Raw genomic sequence first — 19,011 nt, 5'->3', positions numbered from 1 at the left:
TCTATTCTTAGACAAAAAAAATAAACTATACATTTTTTAAAAAATTAATAAACAAACATACTTAAATATACATTTGTAACTCAATAAAAATTTTTAAAGCATAACAAATCATATGTAGATCAAACTTTACAATTAAAATAAAATTTGCGACATGTCAACATACTGAAAACAGCAGATTTTTGAATAAGACAAAGCAAATAGCTTCCGGAAACTAATTAAATATATTTTAATTATGAGAATTGTAAAATCTGTATTTAGATGTAATTTTGACGGCCCCAATTCAATCTAAACGGAAACATTAAACTGGATTATTTTAATTTAATAAATGGGCTTTTATTTTGTTGTTTACCCGCCTCGATTCGCAAAATATGCCACATCCGGTTTACCCGGAACCCAGCATAATTCCCAAAGATGGCGGAGCAAGGTCCAATGGCCATAGCGATGCGGCTCCGAAATCAGCTTCAGTCTGTCTATAAACTGGACCCACTACGAAACGAGGTGAGCTGCTTTGTGTTTTAAGCTCCTTCCCAACCGAGGAAAGTGTACCGACATTGAAAGTACCAGAAACGGGAGTTAACGTGGCGTTTTAACAAGAGATGGTTGTCTCCCCTGCGCTGATGGAGAGAGACTGAGAGCGATGCTCGAGCATGCGTATACGGTGGGGTCCAACCGTGTTGTTCTACGGAGCAACGTGCATCAAAGCTCCAAACCAAGTGTTAAATTTGACCACTTCCGGACCTGTTTTCTTTGGTTCACTAGGAAGTTTACTTTTTAATTTGCGCTTTATGGTGGAGTAAACTGTGGCGGTAACAGACGCTGCGCTCCGTTGGTTCTCATTCGATTTAGTTGTCGAAGTAACGGCGGTCCGTTTTGAGTTGCTACTGCTTCGCGCTCGGTTTGTAGTTTGATATCACTTATCTAGCCGTTGGAGCTTGGAGATAGCAAACAGCTCTCAGTTCTTTCGACTACCCAGTTCCTTCTGTGACGGTGTGTCGGTCTCTTCGGAGAAGCGCTACTTTTTCAGTTTCAACGTGATCGCAGAGGTCATGCTGAGCTTTTCCTCCGAATTGTTTAATGTCCGACAAGCTGAAAAACAATGTTTGTATTTACAGCTTTAACATTCCGTACTAACGATTCTTCTCCGACTTCAGGAAGACAGTTAAGAGCAAATGGGCTTTATAAAGTCTCCTCTTTGTCTTCAGCGCTGTGATTTTGCTCGGGGTAACTGCTCTGCAGCTGATTCGCCTTTTTTTTTTTAAATAAACCTATTAAAAGCTTTAAAGTTTTGAGATGGTGAGGGATTTGAGCACGATTACCCAACATCAGTCTTCAAGAGCTGCTGTCCTTATGCTTTCTTGGTCCAACACACGTATCAAATGAATTGTTAATTAGCAGAACTTGATGAAACGTGCAGGAGGAATTTCTGCCACTTCAATTAGTTTTTTGAACAATAACACAATAAAACATGCAGGACACTGGGTGACATCCTCGATTAGACCTTAACTCCAAAGTTGAGAAAAGTAGAAGAACAGAAAGTTCACGTGGCTAAATTTTAGAGCAGTGTTTATCAAACCCCTGCATGTCTCAGAGGCACCTCTGTGTGTTCTAGATGTTTGCATGCTTCCATAGAGCTGATTTACATTAATTGGTCATTAAGCTGCTGTGGAAAAACTGTCCCTTTAAATTAGGTAAACTGGAGTATGCAAACATGTAAAACACAGAGGAGCTAGGAGAATCACTGCTTTACATGCATTAACACCTCTTGTCAGAGCTGCAGAATATAATGAAAGGACTGCATGAACGCTGTATTTGGTAGACTATAATAGCCGAAGCGCAATGCATTCGGATTCTGCTATCAACTAATCTGTTTGGCCAGATTTTTACTCTTTTCCGTCCAGGTGAGTTTACATGTGTTGTAAATCTAAGTGCCCTAGGTTCTTTGGGTTCAGGAGAACACAGGGTCATCCTGATGCAGAACAAAAAGAGGAGTGATGAAAATCTGGGTTGATCACAATTAATATTGTCGTCATAATATGCAGCAAGGTTTCACAGTTTAATGTTTTCTTGGAACCTTACACCAAGAAAACAGCAGATAGTCCTTTAAACAGTCATGACTACATGTCCTGACTGGAGATGTCAAGAGGTGTTCATGTGGAGAGAGAATAACAGAAAACTGTGTTTCTGTATTGATAACCCAACCTCTTTTGATAATTCTTCGAAACTAAATAAGTCAGAAAGCAGATGAGCTCCTCATAGATACTCTGTAGAAACTCACCAACTCATGGTTTCTTTTAAGAAAGTGTCTGTGGCTTTAAAACAAAACTGAATTTCCTCTCGTTTAATATTTTTCTATATCTTTACTGTAGATTGTGCTGAATGAGCACGGCAATGCTTGTTGCTCTTACAACTGGATTAAGGTTGTCATGAAGCAAAAATTTCAAACCCAGTATCAATACTAACTTAACAACTCAATTACTTTCAGTAATGTAGCAGTTGAATTAGGGTAAAAGCAGTAAGTAACATGCAGTGTTTGTTTGTGCATTTCCTTTTTCCTGTCTGTCTGCCTCACAGGGAAGGCAGCTCCTCCTGAATGCTGTCAAAAAGGGTGGCATTTGTGTGTGTTTTTTTTCTTTTGTCATGATGTACTCACCATGTTTGTAGAGTTTAAAACTTCCTGAATCTAAATCTTGCAGTGATTTAGATTAGGACTTTTGGTGGTTGGAAGAAGTAAACGCTATCACTTATAAAGACTTGAGCAGTTTCTCAACTTTACACATCGACCAAAAAAAAGATGAGCAGTGGTCTTGAAAATTTTTTCTTGAGATTTCCTGAAAATGTCTTTTTCTTTTGACATTTCCTCTCTACATCAGTCTTTTTCAGTCAACTTCCAAAACATATTTGACATTCTTCCTCTGTTAACGTAGCTCTGACTTATGACTCATAAGTCTCACAAACTCAGAAGAGGAACTGTTGTTGTCTGCATGTAGCAATTTAGCACAGAACTAATTATAAGTTGGCCTTTTAGCCGCTTTCTTTCAAACAATCTGTCATAAACACACAATTTTCTTCCATTTTCTGAGTTGAATCACCTGATAAAATGGCAAAATTAGAGTCTGATACATGGGGAAAAAAACTCAAGCCTGAAAAAGATTATTCCTGAAACTTGACAGTAGATGAACAAAAAAGGATGATGCTTCTCTCAGTTCCTCTTTCAAGGTTTTGCTGCCGTGTTCCAATTGCTGTAGGATATGGCTTTAAATGACTGTTTATTTGCTCTAAACTGTTTTAAGCCTGACTATTGGCTGCCCTCCACTTGTGGTGGGAGCTGACTTTAAAGACACTGTGTGTTGCAGGACGAGGCATCTGTTAATTGGCTGGGCTGTTTGGTCCCAAGACACACTTGTCTACTGCCATCTTGCTCTGATTAAATGGTAGCAAACAGGACTGTGGTTATGTTTGGAATGGAACATCAGGATCCTTTCTTCTAGCTAAATTGAGACATTGTCTCAAAATAAATTGATGTTCATAATTATTTTTTCCAGTTTTTTTAAGTTTTGAATGCTTCTTCTATGGTTAGAATAATGGGAGATAAAAAAAGAGAAAACTACCGTGAATATTCAAACCCTGTGATGCTTGTTTTTTGCTACTTTAGGAGGAAGTTAAGTTGAAGATCAAAGACCTGAATGAACACATTGTCTGCTACCTCTGCGCTGGATATTTTATAGACGCTACAACAATTACAGAGTGTTTGCATACTTGTAAGCTTATGAATCTTTTTTTTTTCTCCATCATTTTACTAAAATAACTTGTTTGCCTGTTTGCTTCAGTATGAATTAATTATCTTCTTTCCCTGTACAGTTTGTAAAAGTTGCATTGTAAAATACCTGCAAACCAGCAAGTATTGCCCCATGTGCAACATTAAGATTCATGAAACTCAACCTTTACTCAACCTCAAGCTGGATCGAGTGATGCAAGACATTGTCTACAAGCTGGTACCTGGCCTTCAGGAGAGTAAGTTGTCTTGATTTTTATTGGTTGTCCAGAAGTGTTGTAAGTCTTTAATATGCACAGGACATGCCTTGCACAAGCATGTAAGGTACAATTTTTCTCATTTTTGCCATGTTAACACCACCAACTCTATTGGGGTGTGTAATTAAGAAGCGGACAGGAAGTTGCACATAATTTTCATAATTTGTTTTACAAGCTAAAATCTGAAAAGTGTGGCCTGCATTTTTCTATGTCCACACTTTGTAGAAACACCTTTCCGTTAATTTAGGATTTTATTGCTTGGGTTTATGTGACCTAGAAATTGTAATGTGTGCAGAAATGTGGGTTGTTTTCAACATAAAATAGTGTAAACATTAGGTTATTTGGCTTTTACAGCACTGACAAGTGTAAGAGTAAATTAACCAACAATGTTCATCACAAAAATATTTTAGAAGTCAAAAGTACTTAAAATGTTTTTGTTCCTTCTCTTATCTAACCGGTTATTTCTTTTTTTGTAAATCAATCGTCTGTAATGTTTGTTTTTGTATGCTCTAATTGGCGAATTAATAATAATAAAAAAACATTATTCAGGTGGATAAAAAGAATAAAGAGAAGTTAAATTATTCTTATTAAGCACTGTATACTAAGCATTATTACCACCAGAATATATATCCACTAAATCAGAGTCCCTGCTGTTTGTTGTCTTTGTGCGTGTCATGGAATCACACACTTAATGGAAATGATTGCAAAATAAACTGTAGAAGTCTGAATATAAATTTCCTTTGTATATCAATCCAACCCAAACCCTCTGTAACGATGCGTTTGACAAACATCTTCTCTTCAAATCTTCTGATACTCATTTCAGAGCATCAGATTATTTGAAGGTTTATTTGCAGCAGCATGAAGATTTCTGTGTGTCATACCGTTGTTGAATAAGTATTATCAAATTGGGGTGTGGTTTCAGCATTGCCATGGTAACCCACAGTTTGCATAACAAATTCTGGGTCAGACAAACCAAAGCAATAAAATATTACATTAAAAATGTCTGTACTATGATCAGCTGTTGTATTTTGTATTTTTTATTTGAGACTACAGTTGAAAACATAGAAAGTTTATACAATTTAGAAAAAAAGTTTGTTTTCTTATTCATGATTGTCAGTTGAAAATAGAACGAATGATTCATGGATAATATTTGAAGCACAGCTATTTATTTTCCTGTGAAATTGGAAGAAGTCATGAAAAAGAAACATCAGCATGTTTTTTATTTTTCTCAGGTGAGGACAAACGAATAAAAGATTTTTACCAGTCACGTGGGTTAGAAAGAGTCATCCAACCTGCGGGAGACGGTGGGTCCTTCTTTCACCACTAAACATTCTGAAATGTTTCTGTTTTTGAAAGAGCTCTGTCTCCGAGTAAAGTTCTAAGCATCTACAACTGGATTTATTTGATTGCTCTACAGCAGTAACATCAGGTTCTAAACCTTATCCTTTTGTTCCCCAACTCTAGATGTTTCAGAGAGCGCAGCTCTACCTTTTACAAGCTTCGACCACTCTAAAGCTCACTTCTACAGATATGATGAGCAGGTTTCGCTGTGTTTAGAAAGACTAAGGTAAACGGCTTCTGTTTTTATCTTGTATATGCTTTAAAAATGAGATAAGACTGAAATGGAACATTTATGTGGATATATTTACATTTAACTGTTATAAAATTAACTTTGTGTTTTAACACTCTGTCTGTCTTTGTAGTTCATCACTCTCTGGGAAAGATAAGACAAAACTTACTCTCCAGGTGGGTTTATCAAGTACTCTAACTTGTAACTAATGTTGTATTTCAGTACAGACATATGTGCTTATTGAAGTTGTTGAGCTGGTTCTGGATGCATTTAAACCAACAAGGCATTTCACAACCCAGAAAAAGATGTCTCCAGGACACAAAAACTCCTAACTGCTTAGCGAATACATGGCACATTGACAGCTGCTGCTACAGCAGAATCCAGCCTTCAGAGCAGCTGAACCTCTGCTGCTGGAGCCTCGTATTTACAGAGGGGGATAAATAGGAGAATCACGTCACTGAGGCAAGAAATTGTTCGTCATCTTACACCCAAGTGGCTGCTCTCTTTATAACTGATTTGTGTCATTTAGAAAATTGAATGACCCTTTGCAAGAATCCTCCTTTGTTTGTTTTTTTGTCTTTTAATTTTATAAACAGCTTTAAAATAACTGCAAAATGGAGTTCAAATATTTGTGTTTTTTGATTGCTTTAGAAGTTTTATTAAGCTGAGCAAAATCTTTTAATATATTATGAGGAACAAATTCATATATTTAAAAACATAAATACTCCAATAATTTCCTATTCCAGCAGGGGGCACCATGATTTGCTTTATTAAATTATGGAAATAGTTTTTGAAAGAAGTACCCTTTACAGAACAGAACATAATAATATGGTGTTTCAGTTATTGAAATGAAGGAAATAGTCTAACTTTGGCTTTCAGGCTTTTCAGAGTTCCTATGCTGCCTGGAAAGTTATTGAATCCAAGTATTTTTCTGTTTTGTGTAACTGCAGAAAATTAAAAGGAGGTTGATTAGTGTAAATGTAGCATCTGCCTAGCCATCCATTTATTTTTTATTTATTTTTTTACATTTGTCTTTTTGTAGATTCCATGTTAAAGCATGACTCCTGAAATCTCTGACACAAAGTAATAGACTTTTATTTTTACATAAATTGATTGAGGTTTTGGAATTTCGAGTTCTAAGGTGTAGTCACACCTCTCACATGTGAAGAGCTTTAAGCAGAGCAGTGTTCATTTCCGAATTTGGTCCGGACATTTTCTGCAGGTGTGAATACACTGAATTAAACCCAAACAACCGGATAGAAACCCACTTTTTGAAGTGGTCTTGGTCCGCTTCCAAACAAACTCAGGTACAGTTTATTTTTGGTGTGAGTACAGATCTACCTCGATTTGAACCAACTAAAGAAAATATACGTCTTTCTTGAAGTTCATGAGCCACTATGGTAAAATTGAGCCGTTCAGTGTTGCTAATTTTTGCTGTTTGTACTAATTGAACTGAATTTGTACCTTATTCACCATTTTCTGCTTAGCTGCTGCCAGCATGATGTAGATCAGAAAAGAAAGAGCATCTCGTCCCCTTTGGCTTGCAGCAGCATTTGCTGATGCCATTTCAACATCGTGAAGTCTGCGTTGTTAGCTGTGTTAACTCTTGGCATTTAAAATGGTATTGCAGTAACAGCAGAAATGTGCACAACAGAAATGCAGCAAGCAGGACTTACACAATTTTTTCCTGGTCTCTACTGTGTCCCATCTTCGTCGCTGCTGTCCAGTGGGAGCAGTGATCATCTGCAGCTGCATTGTCCAAAAGTACAATGTGAAAACACACTGCAATAAACAATAAATAAAAGTGCTTTTGGTCTGGATCAAACAAGCGGACCAAAGAACTTTCCTGGTGCGAACAAACCCTTAAAGGTTTAGGATTTTGGCTTGAACAATGTGTAGGAAAGCTGGCGTTGACCATTTTTGTGGTTAGATTAAGTAAATATTTAGCTGTCAGGAGTCTTCAAATTTTTATCTGTAATATTATTATTTGGGATCACTGTGCCCACTTCCTCTTGTTGAAGGCCCCATGTCTTCACCTGAAAGTTACTTTGAGATGTTGGTGTAGAGACTGAGTTTTATGATCATCAGTTCAATACGTCATTTGGTTGTTGGGATGCACATTTGGCCCGACCTCAGCATGAACTTGCTCTTGATTGGGAGGATTGGCAGTTGACTTTAAAATGTTTCCACTAGAGACTAATCTTTCTTACTGTGTCATTGTGAATTCCTAATAGCATGGAACTGGCCCTCTAACTCTTTAGAGATTGATGAGCAGCAACAGTTGCTCCTCTTAGGTCATTGTTTAGGTTTTTTCCTCTTGGCATTAGGACATGACAAACCCGTGAACTGTGAAAAACTCCTTCTTTTGTGATCAGATTAATGTGATATTTATTCTGTCTATCTGATTACTACTTAAATTGGGCGAACAAATCCTTAGCTGCCATGGGTTTCTCAAAATACCACATTTTTAAGGGTGTTTGGCTTCTTTAAGGAAGTTCATCCTTGTTTCACCTTGACCAGGTGTTTTATTTATTTTTTTTTTTTTTTAAACAATCCATCATGTTTTTTTGTTGGCCTTTAAATTGGGCTGTAGAGTATTTAAAATATTAAGAGCTTGAACTCCGTCACAGCTAAGGTGTTAAATTAACCACACAGATCTGCTGACTGATATTTTGGAAGTGTCAGTACATTCACTCATGTCCTCTCTGATCACTTTGCAAAGTCAAAATGTTGTTTATTGTTTGTCTAATCTTACTTTATGTAACAAGAACATGCAGCCACATTGGTTCCATTCCTGCCTTTTTATATGCAGTTGTTTTTCACTCTAACCCCACTGTGACCTTATAAAGTGTATTAGCTTCTGACGAGAACCCTCATAAATGTATAAAAACAAATCATACTCCTGGGTGTAATGTCGGATCAGTTTTCTAATGCAAGCCATGTCCTTGCAGTGTTCTGTATTTAAATTCGACCCTTAATAATTTGTTACTGGCTCTCCTCTCCACCCTCCTTGTCCAGTGATATTTACTGTTTTATACTGAGATGTAAATTTAATAAAACAGATTTCTGCCCATGCATGAAGAGAAATACTACGCTCTTGCAGTGCATGAGCTAAAGCAGTTTAGCTCTTTGGCTTTAGAGTGTTTAATAAGTCAGCAGGGAGCAGAAAACTTCCAGCAGTAAGCAGGATCATTCTTCACTGTAAATCTAATCGTAAAAGGAGTACGCTGTTCCTGCAGTTGGTTCGTTTGGATTTCTGCTGCTCCAAATGTGATTCAGAATTGCAGTCCAATTTGCTGTTTATGAATAAGGATCGACAGCAAAAGTATTTATGCAACAGTTTAAATCAGTCTTCACAAGAAAACAGTCTGCACTTCTAGTTGGACTGGCAAAACTATTACTTTTCTCTCATTTTGACTCTGTTGGTGATAGTCTGTACTCCCAAGTTAAATGTCAGATTTCCAGATGATGAATACTTATGTAAATGGTAGTCTTATAACAGAATATTAAGAATTAACCATTACAGTGGTCACAAGTTCCAATAAAGACTGAGTAAAGATGATCCAGGGCTGGGCAATATGGCTGAAAATGTATCACAATATAAGAGTTTCATATCGGTCAATATCAATAATTATTGATTTGTTTTATTGTTTTAAATATCCAAACTACTATCAAACTAGTGATGTGACCTTTTCTCTTTTATCCACTATTTTCTTCTTGAGCTGTTCAGCTCAAGAGATCAGATCAGAAAATATCACTTTTCTGATCTTTTTTTAAAATTATTTGTAAGCTGTTATGAGGCAGGGTGCCACAACATGAACCTGCTCCCACATACTCTGGGCTACTGTGTGTATTCAAATGGATATTCACAAGTTTGATTAGCTACTTTGGTGCCTCTGTGGATTTGTGCATGGTGTTAAATTTCTCAGCTGCATGTTATATTCATGTTTTGGAGTTGATTGTTTTCTCTTTCTTTTGCAGCAGAAGTTTGTGCGCTGCTCTGTACGAGCAGAGGTGAGACACTTGAGGAAAGTCCTTTGTCACAGATTAAATGTGGAAAAGCATCAGGTGAGTCGATGTCTTATTACTACATCAAAAATATTCCTAGTATTTCTTTAGATTGTTTTATAGTAAATGTTGTAAATGTATCAATGTCCAATCATTCACACGTACAAATCCATCACTAGTTAGCAGGTAGCAATGAAGCTCTGTCTTAATCTGCTTCTACTTATCATTGTACAAGTAGCTGAAAGTGATGCTGCCAAAGGTATTATTTTCCCCATAGCAGATGTTTATAGTGTTCATGTCCATGGCACGTGAAGCAGACTAAGGCTTTCTACACATGTAGCTGGGTCATTATAAAAATACATTTCTCTGCCACATCGTTTAAAAAAAAATATTGTACACAGTCAGTTTCAGAAAGGTTTTCATCCACATGAACCTGCACATCCCTGAGTGTTGTTTTAAACATGCCAAACCCATAGGGGGCAGTGTAGAGCAAAGCTAAAACTTATGTCAGCCAATCAAGTTGCTTCAAAACAATTTCAACTTCCTGTTAGGAATTAAACATGGCGTCATGAGGTTGTTTTGTGTGGTCAGAAAGATTAAGCCACTTTTAAATTGCGTTAGAATATAGACTTAATAAAACATAAGATGATGTTGATTGGAAATTTTGTCTAAGCAAGTTTGTGACTATATTGGCACATTATTTGCCACAGACTAATTCGTGGGAACCTAGATCTCAGTTTTCCTGTCTACAGGCGCATAAAAATGTATTTGTTTTCCCAGATATCCGGCTATGTATGGAGTAGACTTAAAGGTGAATTTAAACTCAAGGCACTTTTTTCCAGGAACAATGGTAGTTTTATGAGCCTTTTTATTTTACCCCCATTGTTTGTTTCTATTACAATCAAAATCAGAGTATCAAAGCATTTCTTTCCTGTTGAATATTATCACTGTTTTCTTTTTCATGTTCTCTTTAGTTTAAACTCATCCACAGTTCATGCTTTTGTTAACTTTAAATTTGACAGCAATATTAATTGGTATTTTCATTTAGAAATATAGGTGTATATGAAAAACCTGATGAACTTAGTGGAAATATTAAATAAGTGAATTTAATGAAGCATGTGCCACAGTCTTGATTACCACTGATTGTGCATCATTAATATCCTTTCAATTCTGTATAAATACTTTATATATATATATGTAAGCAAGCAACAGAAACTATGGGTAAAGTTTGAGATAAAGGCAATCCATACAGAAAAACTCCTAAGGTTTTTCTTTGTTTCTTTCTGAAGTTCATATTTTCTGACTGACTTCCACTTGATGAAAAAACAGAGACCAGCAGCCAAAATATTTGGACCAAATGTGTGAAATCAGACACAGAAAGTGAAATTTGTCTCTGAACTCCTTCTTTTAAAATGTTTTCCTTCCTATTTACTCTTCATCTGTCTGTGTGGTCTCTCTCTGCAGGTCCAGATGTTATTTAATAACGAGTCTTTGCCTGATCACATGACCATGAAACGGTTATGGCTTTCACACTGGTTTGGCAAGGTACAGTACAGCTAACACCAGCTGCAGCACCAACAACTGTCACACAGACCTTCACACTGGAGTTAATATCTCTTAGAATATTAGTTCAACTTTCTTCAACAATAATAGAAATTATATTATTAAATTCTAATTTGATTAAAACAATCTGTTTAATCATTTTATTTATTTGCTTTAACATGTCTGCATGCATGCATGCTGGGGTGTGCTGTGGTGGCGCAGGGGTTAAGCACAACCCACATATAGAGGGTTGTGCTTAGTCAGGCCTCAACATGACTAAGGCCATGTCGAGGCCTTAGTCCTCGACATGGCTGTCGCAGGTTCGATTCCCGGCCTGGCGACCTTTGCCGCATGTCTTCCCCCTTCTCTCATTACCCTCTTTCCTGTCAATTCACTGTCAAATAAAGGTCACTAGAGCCAATAAAATCTTTAAAAAAAGAACATGTCTGCATGCAGCTCAGAGCTGGATTAATTGAATAAAACTATTAGTTTTCTAATATCTGTTATTTCTCCTTCCAGGCTCAACCATTAGTTCTTCACTACACCATCAAGGACAAAAGGACCAGATAGGATTTGTTTTCAGTCGAGAGATGGCTGTAAATATTTTGTACAATACATATTCTATTTTAATAGTGTTTGTGTACATAAACTTATTTTCCTTGTTTTGTATTTTTGAAAATAAACTTTAAATGGAAAAAATAAAGATATTGTTGTGGTCTATAACTGAGAGCCTTCTAAACATAATGTGTTTCAGTTACGGCCAATCAAGCTTCTGCCGATTTGTGATTTATACGGTAAAAATGTTTTATTATATTTCAGAATAATATCAGTTTCTCCAACATTTGGCATTTTAGGCATCAATGTTTACTCAGAATTACAAATACACATGCATTTAAGTAAATGAGTGATGACCTATATCGGTAATCAAGTTCAAAATATGTAACTTAAATACAAAGAGTAATCTATGTTTCTTTAAGAGATAACTTTATGGCTTAAAAATATACCCAAATTCTGTTTCTCAGAGAATTTAAATATTATAAAGCCATAATAATGATTTTCATGCAGAAATGTGATGGTCTACACAACCATAGGGAACCCTGCTTACTTAAAAGTAAGTAAGCATGTAAGTGCTTACTTATTTTCAAGGTGGAAGGTGTCACCAACACTTTCCACAAGGAGGGTAAACCACTAAAGATCTCTACTGAAGATGCTGGCAGTTCAAAGTCATGGATACAAGCATACTAGTGAAAGGTTCAGTGGAAGGAAGATGTGCAACAGGAATAACTCCCATTCTAAACTGGTTCGGCTGGACATTCAGACCTTAAAGAGCCAAGTGTCCCATCATTTGTGTTAAGCCATCTCTAAACCACAGACAGAAGAAAAGGACTGGAATGTTCAGTTATCCAAATTTCTCTACAGATTAAAGTAAAGTTTGCATTTCTTTAGAAATCAAGTTCCCAGAGTTTGAAGGAGTGGAGTGAGACAGAACTGCAAGTTATAATCATAAAAAGGGTTAGAACAGAAATAAATGCCTGACATACATCACTGCATGTGTGTCATGAATCTCTACAAAGTGAGTTTTAGTGTTTGAACTGACATACTGTAATTAAAATTTAGTAGATATTTCAATTGAGGTTTTTCAGTGGTTTGTGGAAAGAAACTACTAGCTTCTAACTCATTCCACATGACTTCTTACAAAGTTAGTTCACATTGTTAGTATTTAATTCTACAAAGTACAATTTTTTTGCAACCAGTCATGCTGGGGATGTTCATGCAGTTGGTGTTCAGTTTTAGATGTGACAGAATTTGACTTTTGTTGTGTTTTAATTCTGTAAGTCCATCACTGTTGACATATAAAGGCTACAAGTGTTTAAAGTTTCATAAATTGGTGTTTTTACAGGAAACTGAGAACATGAAAAAAATATTCTAATGTCCATATTTTAAAATAATACTTTAAAACTAAGCTTCTATCTTGACAAAGCAGGTTACATTTTTATTTTTTTTTCTCTTTAACTTTGTGGTCTGTTTCAGAGAAGCTGCAAAGTTTCTTGTCCACATCATACTGTTTACCTTTACTAGTGTATGTTTTTCTTTATCTCCATTAAGTTTTCTAACTAGTCTCATACCTTTGTAAATTTTATTTCTGAATGCTTTTGTTTTCTCACTGACACGGACAGTTTCGCCCACATGAAGATTGTGCAGCTGACTCACTTAAATGAGATGGTCATACTGTCCCATGCACTGCCTCAGAGTGCACTCATAAAATCGGAAACACAGCTGAACGTGGTGGTTTCTCTCCAGACAACTTTCCCTCTGGGTGTTTCACATCATGGATATTTTCCAAACATGCAGATACTTGAATTTGCAGGATTTTTCAGCAACAATTTTGCATATTTCTGTAGGAATGAAAAGCTATTTCCTTGTGCAGCTACAGATCTGCCTGCAGCTGTTTACTGAGCTCCATGTGTAAAAACACATTGGTGTGTGTTTTTTTTATTTTTTTATCTGCTTTGTTTCACCTCAACTCTGGTGAAACTTTGCTGCCAGTTTTCAGAAACCTCCAGAGTTCAGTAGCAGCTGTTTCTCGCGAGAACACTTGAAACGCATGACTCCGTAATGACAAAATCTCGTTGATGTTGTCTTTTGCTTTTCTTCCTAGAATAATTCTCCTAACTGAGCACTAGGTGGCAGACTTGGAGTTGCTTATACTCCAGACGACCTTTGATGTTTGTGATCGTCTCCAGAGTGGAAGAAGGAGCTCTGATAACTTGACACGGCCTGATGATAAATGTTGCATGTTTCCAGGTCTCTTCTCTTTTTAAGTAGACAGCATTTCGTGTGATTGTCTTTGATGTTTCCTGAATATCTCGCAATTAATCACTGCCTGTTTGACATTAAATTACAAACAATTGCTTCAAATGACAGGTTTGGATTTAGATCTTTTTAATAAACTGCTCCGGTTTAGGACAAGGATACATTTTAGTGATGGCTGATAAGATTTTTAAAATCTTTGCCTAATTTTGATCATGTCAACAGAACAGAACGATATGGTTCCTTGAAATGGAAAACAAAAAAGTCGGGGTTGGAACGTTATTCACCAGCCGCAGCTCTGCGCATGTCCCTTCAGGCCCCTCATGTGAATGAAGTGATTCTGATAATCATCCTGAGGCTCTGCGCCTTTTTAGGTTTGTGCTGAGGTGAAGCTGGACTAAAATAAAGATTTACAAAAGCGTGTATCTATGAACGTAAACCCTAATGACGGAAAAATCACTTACAGCAGAATTTTATTCAAATCTCACATTTTTTTAAAAATCCACTCATATTATTATAGCATAAATGAGAAGCTATTATTAACAGATTAGTGGTTAAAAACACTGTAGACATTTACACTCTAAACAGTCTAAAAGGTATGTTGCGTTGAATATGTTTTAATTTGTAAAATAAATGTTTTTGAAATTACGTTTTTCGACACATAATCAAGTTTTTATTCAAGTTCGTTTTTGTTTTTGTTTTGTCAAACGATGAATCGTTCTCCTTTATTTCCTGCCACTCAGCAATTAAAACCCTTTTTGACTTTTCAACCTCTGTGGTTCCAGCCGATTACCTCTATTGTGATCACCTGCCTGCTTTGGCACACACACACACACACACATAAAAAAATAGAAAAAAGGCTTAGTTTCACGATCTATTATTATTATTATTATTATTATTATTATTATTATTATTATTATTATTATTATTTTATTTATTTTTATTTTTATCTATTTTATATACCATACAAGCCGGGGAATATATTCTGGTATACACATTTCTATAACCTATAAATGTAACACAATCCTATATTACTGCAACATATGAAATATATGCAAATAATCCCTTCTGAAGAAAAAATATATGCGTGCTCCAAAAAGAGTTGAATTTTTGTTTTGTTTTAAAATATCTGATATTTGATATATATAAATATGAAAGAATTATCTAATATTTGCTGAGTTGTCTAAAACATTTTGTCATTAAAAACTAACATCACCCACCTCCCCACCCACACACACAAACACACACTAAACCTTTGATCCCGCTGCAAAACTGTTGCAAATGGCCATCCAGCAGCAGCAGCGCGTCTTATTTCCACCGCCTCCCTTTGGGTTTTATTCATTAGGCTCCTCACACTAACCCATTTGCTATTCATGGCGAACTTTGTCTCCTTTTTCCTGCCTCTTTTTAAACAAACCCGGGTTAAGAGTGGCAGATGCGTGGCCATTATTACCCACTGCTGGGTGGAAGCTGTTTTATGTGAGGCAAAGGCGGGTTAACCTAATCAATCATGTCGACCGGTTGTGTTAAAGACGATTCATACAGAAGGAGGAAGAAAACATATGGCGCAGGAGCTGGACGAGAGCTTTTCTTAACACCGCGAACAGACCGGGACCTTATTGTGACAAGATGCTTTCAATGCCGGCCCAAATAATGGAAATAAAGGCGGTGGACGGCTGCTAATTGAAGTCACGGCACTTTAAAGCTGAATAGAAAGAGTCAGTGAATGCAAAAGTCACATCTTTACCGAGAGAGGAAGATTTTTAACTTCCTCAGGCTGTCTGAGGGGAATCATTGCAGTTTTTAAATAACTGCCAAAAACCTCGAGTGTGGAGAGAATACCAGCTACTTAGCACTGTAAATTATTATAAAAAAAATCTACATCTTTCATTATTAATTTCCTATAGTGCAATAATGTCCCACTTGTCTCCACTTTAGGGAAACCACACATCCAGTAGCGCTGAAAGCTGCTTGAAATACAATATAACCTTTATTTACATAGATGCTGATTAAATAGAACGTTACAATAAAATTATCGCATAGGATGTTTGATCTATATACAGAACTCAGAGCGGGTCAGAAGTTGGTGCAGTTGTTGTCGGTTGGCGCCTCTAGGAGGCCTGCATGCTTGCAGAGATTAAAAAAATATGGACAGAGGGCGAGATTAAATCAAATCAAAAATAGGGCTAATTTGAGATATTTGGCAACTGGACAATGTGAATTAATGGCGCATTAAACATTAATTGCACAGCGTTTTTCCTCGCCTCTAAAGGCGATTAACCTCTGAAAAAAATGATAATTTCTATTTAAATGTTGCCACGCTCTGCCTGAAAGAAAAGCAGACATTCCCCACATCTGTTGAAACTTAAACAGGAGAAATTCATTATTAGTCAGATTAATAAATTAAAGTGAAGAAATAAAAATAGGAAAATTATCCCGAATGTTCACATATGTGTGTATTCTCCTTTTATCAATATCCGTGCAAAAGTTTGGGAAGAAAAAAAATGTCCCTCTTTTGTTTTTCTTGTCGTTTATGAAAATTCCAGTCCCCTCCTTGACTGTTAATCGTCCACCTCAATCTCTTCATCATCCTCCGAAAACTCATCCGTGGTTTGGTCTCTGGATGAGGAGGGGGACTGTGGGAAGGCTCGGTGTCCTTGTGAGGTCGGGGAAACGCTGGGCGACCGGGCCCCGGGGCCCCCACCCTGCGGGTCCTCGATGTTGTCCATGCTGACGAGCTTCTGCAGGGTCTGCGGCGTGATCTTCTTCAGCGACTCCACGTCCGCCTTCATCTCCTCCAGGTCCCTCTTGAGCTTGGCCCTGCGGTTCTGGAACCAGGTGATGACCTGCGCGTTGGAGAGTCCCAGCTGTTGCGCGATTTGGTCACGGTCGGCCGGAGAGAGGTACTTCTGGTAGAGGAAACGCTTCTCCAGCTCGTAGATCTGGTGGTTGGTGAAGGCCGTCCGCGATTTTCTCCTCTTCTTCGACGTCTGCCGCTGCCCGAAGGAGTTCAGGTGCTCCCGACCTTGGAGGAGGGGGCGAGAAGGAAGCATGGGAGAGGAATCAAAAATCTGCAACTCGGAGCTGACCTCTGTTTGCCTGAAATTTAAAGTGAAACAATTTGCAACTTTTTTTCCCCCGAATTACTTGCGTTCATTTGGCAAACTCTGATGGAAGAGGAATGATCATTTAAATACTGAAGAGTTAAAAATTGCTGCAAAATTTAGTTGAACTAAAATGTTACAATTTTCCCTTTCATATTGTAAAATTTCAACAAATTAATATTTTTTTATTGTTGAATATTGATTAGAGGTGATTAGATAGTTTTACTTTTAACATCTTAGTTATGCTGACCTGTCACGCTGTCAATCTATCGCTGTATTTAAGCCAGGATGGTTGAGTGACTATTTGATCATAAGTTACCTGCCGTCTCCATCTGGTGTTACTCGAATTGATCAGTTTATTAGTCACGTGAAGCCTTATGTCCACATTTCTCTATCATTTATTAATGTGTTATCCCAACACATTCCCATGCAGCTGTCCTGGCATGTCCTCATTAAAAGTCAAAACAATCCTCCAGCTTTTTTTGCCTACATGCTGTCATTTAAAATTGCTCTCTTTCTAGCTTTTAATGAAAATCCATAATTTAATAAGGAAAGCGCGCAGCTACCTTCTGCTGCCTGGATGACGCTGACTTCTAGACCCTTGAACGTTTTGCTGGCCAGCTCCTCCAGCGCGCAGAGAGGCGAGGACGGCGTGCTGATCCCGTTTCTCGCCGCGTTGGAGCCCGTGACTTTCTCCAGCACTCGTGGCGGACAGATGCTGGCCACCGACTTCTTCACTGAGGGTTTGTTGAGGATATCCTCGATGCTGAACGGCGTCAGCGGCTTGTTGGAGTTGGCCGGCGGCGGCAACTGGTCCAGCGGAGCCCGCCTCCGCTCCTCGCCGCCGGACTGCAGCACAGACCCTGCCTTCATGTCTTTACTGGAGGTCATCGCACTCCCGCAGATATCGCTGCTCTCAAGAAAAAAAGTTGATTATTTCATTCAAATGGCAGATTTAAAACGTCCACAAGAGTTTCCTCTAGAGCTCGGGGCTCTGGTAGAACTCCGCTGTAGCTCAATGCTTCGAGTCCAAAGCTGCAAACTTAGCTCGCCTGAGAGCCTTCCTCCAAAATAACCATGCTTCGGGCGTAGTTGCAGAGGCAGCCGCGCTGTATTCCCCTCAGAGCGTCCCGATTCCTCTGCCAAACTCCATGCGGATCTTTAGAAAGTGGCTGACTGGAGGTGGTGAATCCCTGAGAGGGGGAGAAGGGGGGGAAAAGGCTTCCAGGCACCAAGAAAAGCAAAGCGACTGCTAACGACTTATTGTTGATTGGGCGAAGTTCAATTAGAGAAACACTACACCACTTGGTGACCCGCTGCTGCGTCTTAAAGGGCCGGAGCAGAAGAACTAATTGGACGTGGGGAATAGGAGGAGTCTGGTGCTGCCTTGAAATGTTTATGCATCTGTTTCCCTCGGTTGCTGTAGTCCTGTAGAAAAGCAGAGTCGATGGTCAAATCAAAGCGCGTTTTCATCATGGAAAAAGGATTGGAACAAAAGCAAGCTTTATATCTCTGTCAGATTCTTGCGTAATTGAACACCGAGCTGTTTGCGTAATGTGCGAATGTGGTCCCCTGTTGCACATGGACTGAAAATCAAGCTCCATAAGAACATTTTAGCCTATTTCCATGCATGCCAATCAGTTTAGCGTAAATAATATTATTTTTAGTGTTTATTTATTATGGCAAGAGAAAGCCTGTAATCTGAGAATAAATACGCCTGCGGAATGTTGTATTTTTTACAATTTTCTACTCATTTAATAATGCATGACCTTATAAATCTCTGGAAAAATCATCTGAGGCAACAAATGCAAATTAATTCAAACGAATATGAAGTAGGAGGTAAAAATATAAATCTTATTGTTTTTGCTTTTCCCGTTTTGTGTGAGATGGGTTATTTTACTGCCGGTATTTCAGCCATGCTCCAGTGTGTCCCCGCAGGTGGAATCC

The 19,011-nt window shown here is 37.8% G+C and overlaps 2 protein-coding genes across 3 annotated transcripts; one reads left to right on the top strand and one right to left on the bottom strand.

Annotated features, from left to right (window-relative positions):
• Positions 1-411: 411 nt before the first annotated feature.
• pcgf1 (polycomb group ring finger 1) lies at positions 412-11,845 on the top strand. 2 transcript variants are annotated; one of them, XM_023328252.1, is made up of 9 exons: positions 412-498; positions 3,653-3,758; positions 3,859-4,011; positions 5,262-5,333; positions 5,494-5,596; positions 5,733-5,775; positions 9,584-9,667; positions 11,072-11,152; positions 11,669-11,845. In XM_023328252.1, exons 1-9 carry the CDS (start codon positions 412-414, stop codon positions 11,717-11,719), a joined length of 780 nt encoding a protein of 259 aa, XP_023184020.1. In that variant the 3' UTR covers positions 11,720-11,845. The 2 variants fall into 2 exon arrangements, with proteins under 2 accessions (XP_023184020.1, XP_005800624.1); XM_005800567.3 differs by having other exon boundaries at positions 9,581-9,667; positions 11,669-11,844.
• A 3,096-nt stretch (positions 11,846-14,941) lies between these two features.
• Positions 14,942-18,481, bottom strand: LOC102230373 (transcription factor LBX1-like). The gene is made up of 2 exons (XM_005800569.2): positions 17,631-18,481; positions 14,942-16,985 (listed from the first exon to the last, which is right to left on the bottom strand). The coding sequence occupies exons 1-2, from the start codon at positions 17,953-17,955 to the stop codon at positions 16,522-16,524; spliced, it is 789 nt and encodes a 262-aa protein (XP_005800626.1). The 5' UTR covers positions 17,956-18,481; the 3' UTR covers positions 14,942-16,521.
• Between the last annotated feature and the right edge of the window lie 530 nt (positions 18,482-19,011).

This window comes from Xiphophorus maculatus, chromosome 23 (genome assembly GCF_002775205.1).
Source record: "Xiphophorus maculatus strain JP 163 A chromosome 23, X_maculatus-5.0-male, whole genome shotgun sequence".
Taxonomy (NCBI): domain Eukaryota; kingdom Metazoa; phylum Chordata; class Actinopteri; order Cyprinodontiformes; family Poeciliidae; genus Xiphophorus; species Xiphophorus maculatus.
This window is presented reverse-complemented; position numbering and strand designations above follow the sequence as displayed.

Bases quoted from the DNA above. Each gene is read 5' to 3' on its own strand.
- LOC102230373 (XM_005800569.2), bottom strand. From the start codon at position 17,955: ATGACCTCCAGTAAAGACATGAAGGCAGGGTCTGTGCTGCAGTCCGGC. The intron at 16,986-17,630 runs GTAGCTGCGCGC...CCCTCCTCCAAG, and splicing joins CGTCATCCAGGCAGCAGAAG to GTCGGGAGCACCTGAACTCC.
- pcgf1 (XM_005800567.3), top strand. From the start codon at position 412: ATGGCGGAGCAAGGTCCAATGGCCATAGCGATGCGGCTCCGAAATCAG. The intron at 499-3,652 runs GTGAGCTGCTTT...TTGCTACTTTAG, and splicing joins TGGACCCACTACGAAACGAG to GAGGAAGTTAAGTTGAAGAT. The intron at 5,597-5,732 runs GTAAACGGCTTC...CTGTCTTTGTAG, and splicing joins CTGTGTTTAGAAAGACTAAG to TTCATCACTCTCTGGGAAAG.